The sequence below is a fragment of the Silene latifolia genome, chromosome 8 (genome assembly GCF_048544455.1).
Source record: "Silene latifolia isolate original U9 population chromosome 8, ASM4854445v1, whole genome shotgun sequence".
In the NCBI taxonomy this organism is placed as follows: Eukaryota; Viridiplantae; Streptophyta; class Magnoliopsida; order Caryophyllales; family Caryophyllaceae; genus Silene; species Silene latifolia.
Genome location: NC_133533.1, coordinates 1237400 through 1243413, shown reverse-complemented (window position 1 = coordinate 1243413; position 6014 = coordinate 1237400). Strand labels below are relative to the sequence as shown.

General features: G+C 39.5%; 1 protein-coding gene across 1 annotated transcript; it reads left to right on the top strand.

Annotated features, from left to right (window-relative positions):
* On the top strand, positions 1-6014 carry LOC141595940 (L-ascorbate oxidase homolog). The gene is made up of 8 exons (XM_074415904.1): positions 1-414; positions 691-800; positions 2461-2731; positions 2988-3090; positions 3679-4024; positions 4107-4472; positions 4569-4647; positions 5536-6014. Exons 1-8 carry the CDS (start codon positions 271-273, stop codon positions 5746-5748), a joined length of 1632 nt encoding a protein of 543 aa, XP_074272005.1. The 5' UTR covers positions 1-270; the 3' UTR covers positions 5749-6014.

Here is a 6014-nt window from a genome sequence, read left to right as displayed (position 1 = left end):
ACTTCCATATTACTTCTACTACAACTAGTGACTGAATTACACAACAAAAGTCAATCATTAATAACAACTTTTATTTCTTTTTTTAATAAAGCGGTGATTTAAACAATTATTGCCAACTGGGTCCCACCCCCACATTAAAATAAATCCTTCTTTTTTTCTTACTTCATTTAAACACAAACCAACACATCTAGTGCAACACTATTATTTGCAAACATAAAAAGAGAGTGAAGATCCAAGTACTTCACTTCACTTACATTCTTACAACAAAAAATGATAGAAAACAAAGTATTATGCTTTTCAATCTTAATATCCATATTATTTTTAGTAAATCACATAAATGGTGAAAACCCATATAGATTCTATACATGGAAAGTCACTTATGGATTTGTTTACCCCATGGGTGTCAAACAACAAGTAAGTTTCACTAATTCCCGACAAAATGAGGGTCAGATGTATACAGTCTTATTATCAACTTGATGATTATGTCTAATAACAGGCATTGTTATAATGCCTCTTGTGATCTATAAAGGGTCAGATGTATGCAGCCTTAGCTTAGCTTAGCTTATTATCATACTTGATGATAATGGCTAATGCTAGACAGGCGATCTGTAGAGGGTTAGATGTACGCAGCCTTAGGTTATTGCCGATTCGACGAGTAATGACTAATGTTTGGTGTTTTTGATTTGGCAGGTGATAATGATAAATGGGCAGTTTCCAGGTCCAGAAATCGACTGTGTGACCAATGATAACTTGGTTATTAGTGTGCATAATGGTTTGAATGAACCATTCCTTCTTTCTTGGTAAGCTTACTATCACTGATATTATTTCTAGTATTGCATTTATTTTGTTTATGATAATTTCTGAGATTTCAATAATCCCAAGATAATTTATTTATTTGTTTTTGGATATTTTAATTATTTATTATTTTTCATTGAAATGATTGAAAATGTATTAAATGCATAATGCAGGTTGTCTGTTTTTTGTACTACATTGTAAGAATATAGCAAGGCTTGCTAAAAATATCCAAGAGGGCTCATTACTTTTTGGTTTTATGATTTTATATGTGCAATTAAGCAAAAGATAATTGTGTTATTCTTGCTTATTTTACTACATACAAATTGTTTTTGTTTATATGTTGTTCATTCTAAGAAAGAATGAAGTTATCATAAAAATTTGGTGTCTTACTTGTTTGTTTGTCGTGTTTAGTGAATATCTTTATTAATGGGGACTGGGAGAGGGTTGAAGGTCCGATCTCTTTACTAATGGTAGCAATCGTCTATCGGCAATTATGCCCTCGGTTCAAGTCATTTCCAATTTTCCTTACTGTATTATTGTGATGACTTGAACGGAGATAGCATTATACAAGAGGTCTAGTGGAATTGAACGTACATTTACATTTTTTATGGATCGAATTATTACCTCTAGAATAATCGGACTTTTAATTGGAATGAACATACTCTGTTTATCCAACGTATAAAAGTAGGGTTATATTTGACCTGTTATCATCTTAAGACGAAGACCGCCATCCTAAGTTAGACTACACTATCTACAAAGTACAAACCATGTTTAGTCCATAGAGGAGCTCACATAGGATTAGATTATATGAATGTGAGTATGTGACAATAGAATTACATTCTCGTGAAGACACTGATTGTGTGATTGGGCACATAATCACGTCACACTTTTTTAGTCACTAATCACGTGGGACCGTCCCACAGACACGTGATTAGATCTCTGACCTTTTTTTCTGTCAATGCTGATTAAATTAGAGGCAACCCATATGATTCGGGTCATGTCCACACGTGACTTGGGTACCACCACCATGTTCGTTAGCTTAAAGTTTTTAAGAATATTCATCTTTCCTTCATTGCACTTTCCTTTTCATCTATTTCGGCTTATATGATCTTAACTTTTCTGCCGGTTTTGCATGGATTTTCATAAAAAGATATGAGTAATTCATTGTATGTGACAACTTATCAAAAACTTTAGTATCGGTCATTTTAGGTAAACCGGTAGGTTAAGCTTCACTTTTTTTGGTAATTACTCGGTCCTAAGAGATTTTAAAGTAGACCAGTTTTGAATTGTGATCGGGATTCAGGAGTGTCACTTGTCAATGACTTTGACTTGGAGTTAGACTTCACATTAGTAAATTGTTTTCAAGGGTGGTTCGGATCTCTAATCAAATCAATCGATTCTATTCATTACCTAAATAATCCGATTTTCCAATGAGTCGAGTTAGTACCGTCACCACTTACATGGTTTTTGCTAAATGATTAAAATTTATGTGATTTTACCTCAACAAGTTTGTTTATGAATCATCCTATATGACATTTAACTGAGATTTAACATTTGGTAACGATTCTAAATGTTCAAGTAAGGATCATCTGTCTCATTTGACGTTGCATATCCTAAGGGAACAATATGTGACTTGCTACGATGTTTGTCGATATTTTTACGCAGGAATGGATTGCAAAACAGGAGGAATTCCTGGCAAGACGGAATGCCAGGAACAACATGTCCAATCCCGGCGAAGAAAAACTATACATACATTCTTCAAGCCAAAGACCAAATTGGTAGCTTCTTTTACTTTCCTTCCCTTGCTCTCCACAAGGCTGCTGGCGGGTTTGGAGCCCTTAGAATCTATAGTCGCCCTCGTATTCCCGTCCCTTTCCCTCCTCCAACCAGGGAGTTCACCATTCTAGCTGGAGATTGGTACAAGAGAAGTCACCGAGTAAGGAATATCGCCTTTACTTTGTTCTGTACTCGAGTAAATGCTTATTTTTTTTGGTGTTGATCAGGAGTATCCCTACCGACAGCTGGGGCAATCTCCTAAGTTTGACTTTTTCATTCGCAAGAGTCAGGAATCGAACTCTTGACCACTTGTTTAAGAGATGAGAGTCCTTACCACTCACACCAGCCAACTTTGGTTCGAGTAAATGTTTATCGCGTATGCTTGTTAAGCTAATGTTATGTATGTTGTCTTGCAGCAATTAAGGATGGTCTTGGATGCAGGCCGGAATCTTCCTCTTCCCGATGGCCTTCTTATCAATGGTCGTGGATGGAACGGTCAAACTTTCACAGTTGATCAAGGTGAATATCGTCTTTACTAGCTAATTATCGCTTACCAATCTCCCTTATACTAAAAAAATAAGAGATTTCCCAAATTTTCCAGCCTAAATGAATTTGGCTTGGCTATAATTAGGTTTTCATTATATCATATCTGTAATTGAACTTTTATTATACTCCCTCCAATTCACCATATTCTTCCCTATTTCCTAAAACGGTTATTCAGGTTTTCTTCCCCTTTCTATTTTTGGTAACTTTTTACTCTTATTTTATTCATACCTCTCTCCTATTACCCCACCCACCCAACTCTTTTAATCCTATTTTATTCCTTACTTTAATATTTGTGGCCCACAATTCATTATTTAACTCTTAATTATTCATCCCTCTCTCCTATCACCAAACCCCACCCAACTTTTTATCAATATAATACTCCATTTCTTAATTCTTGTGCCCAAAGTAAAGAGGAAGAAAATAGAGGATTGGAGGGAGTATCATATAGTATGTAATTGAGCTTTGGAATTTACTAAACTTTTCCTTATCCACCGATTAATACAAAACATTAATAATAATAAATTACGTAACAACTGACCTGAAAGTCGAGCAATATTGCAGGAAGGACATACCGATTCAGGATATCAAATGTAGGAATCGCGACATCATTTAATTTCAGGATCCAGGGTCACAGAATGAAGTTAGTCGAGGCAGAAGGGGCCCACACCGTCCAAACGACGTATATTTCCTTAGACGTACATTTAGGCCAATCGTATTCAGTCCTTGTTACAGCTGATCAGGCTCCTGCAGATTACTACATTGTCGTCTCCTCACGATTTACCTCTCCTGTCCTTACCACCACGGCCGTCCTTCACTACAGTAACTCTTGGAAGAAAGTCGGGGGCCCTGTCCCTCGTGGTCCGACTGATCAGGTCGGTTGGTCTCTCAACCAGGCCTTATCTATCAGGTACGCTAATCAGTAATCACATTTCCGTCAATTCTCCATTATTTTCCGCTGTAACCAATTTGGTATCTTTTTAATAATTCAGGAGGAATTTGACAGCGAGTGGGCCTAGACCGAACCCACAGGGGTCGTACCATTATGGTATGGTCCCACTACAACGAACCATAGTGCTCGGGAATTCTGCCCCAGTTATCAATGGTAGGCAGAGGTATGCAATCAACAGCGTCTCATATGTTCAGGCCGATACTCCCTTAAAATTGGCCGATTTTTTCAACATCCAAGGAGTGTTTAGTCCTTGGAGCATGCCAAGTAGTCCGTCTGGGAAATCGGCTTACCTTCAGTCCGCGGTGTTACAAGCTGATTACAGGACTTTTATCGAGATTGTTTTCCAGAACTGGGAAAACACCGTTCAGTCTTATCACATTAATGGCTATGCTTTCTTTGTCGTTGGGTAATCACTCATTCCTCTGTTCATATATTAAGGTTTTGACTAAAATTCGAAAATGGTAATTGAAGACGTCTTTTTTTCGTTTATGTCGGATGGCAGAATGGATGGCGGACAATGGACGCCTGCTAGTAGAAGAAGCTATAACTTGAGAGACGCTGTTACTCGCTCCACTGTTCAGGTATGACTGAACTGATCTGTTAGCCTGTTATCGGAATAACTTCGTAATAGAACACGAATTGACCTGGCCCGTGCCTACATCGCATATAAATCGTTAGGAGGTTACGAAAGATCAATATGACTAGACCTGTACTCGGACCGGGCCGGGACGGGCTCTCCCGATCAAAGCCGGGCCAGGCCAGAGGAGGGGCGGGCTTGGCCGGGACATGGGCCGAGGCAAAAAATGGCGGGCCGGGCTAGAATTGTAGGGCCTGGGCCAACGGCTGGCCAAAACCGGGCCGGGCTAGATCGGGAAAGTTGCATAAAATAATGGGTCGGGCCGGGTCAACCCGTGCTGATGGCCAGCTCTAAATATGACTATGAGATCTTGTAACCCGAGGTGGACAACATGGCGGGCCAGTCCGGTCTCATGGGCTAGATTTCAGTAGCCCAATCAGCACATGGCCCGACCCAACCCAACCCGGTCAGCACTACGGGCCGTGCTAGTGTTGGGTTTTTTCAGCCCAGCCCGGTTTCCAACCCAGTTTTTCTTTTTTTTTTTTTAAAAAAAATAAAAGGTAACCAGCCTGGCCCCACCTGACCCTATAGTGCTGTGCCCGGGCCTTACCAAAAGCAGCCCAACACAACCCGCCCCAGCCCGGTTCTATGGTAGTGTCGTGCCAGTGCCGCTTTACCGCAGCCCGGCTCGGCCAGCACCTCTACTTGTAACAACTAGATGACTAGATGTACGTAATTTTACCCTTGTGTAGAAACCCCACGGGGTTACTTCGTCAATCGTCATGACATATAATAAAGATTGCATTGACCGACTGATTCTTAATATGAGTTATACTGAGTATAGGAGTATACGATACGAGTAATGTATTAAGAACATCGGAAATGTGTTCAGGTATATCCAAGGGCATGGACAGCAATATACATGTCATTAGACAATGTAGGAATGTGGAACATAAGATCAGAGAATTGGGCAAGGCAATACTTAGGACAACAATTCTATATGAGAGTCTACACTACTTCTCATTCATGGCGAGACGAGCTCCCGATTCCTAGGAATGCTCTCCTCTGCGGTAGGGCTAGAGGACGACATACCCGACCCCTTTAAGAAATTTTAGGCCATTGTTGAAAAAGGCGTTTATTTTGTGTCCATTTTTATTTCCGGCTACATTTAATTTCGGTCACGAGAGGGTGACATAAATTAGATTAGACCCGTCACATGAGAATTCGGAATTATTGACAGCGAAGGCGACTTTTAGTTGGTCATTTTTTTTTCTTATGTAATTAGGAGCCATAATTTCATGTTTGAGCTCTAAGTGTAGTTTTGTAATGTTACTTTGTTAAATTTAACAACGGGTCTGAGCCGCACTCAAA

Coding starts and splice junctions, on each gene's coding strand:
- LOC141595940 (XM_074415904.1), top strand. CDS start 271: ATGATAGAAAACAAAGTATTATGCTTTTCAATCTTAATATCCATATTA. Junction 415..690: donor CCATGGGTGTCAAACAACAA/GTAAGTTTCACT, acceptor TTGATTTGGCAG/GTGATAATGATAAATGGGCA. Junction 3,091..3,678: donor AACTTTCACAGTTGATCAAG/GTGAATATCGTC, acceptor GCAATATTGCAG/GAAGGACATACCGATTCAGG.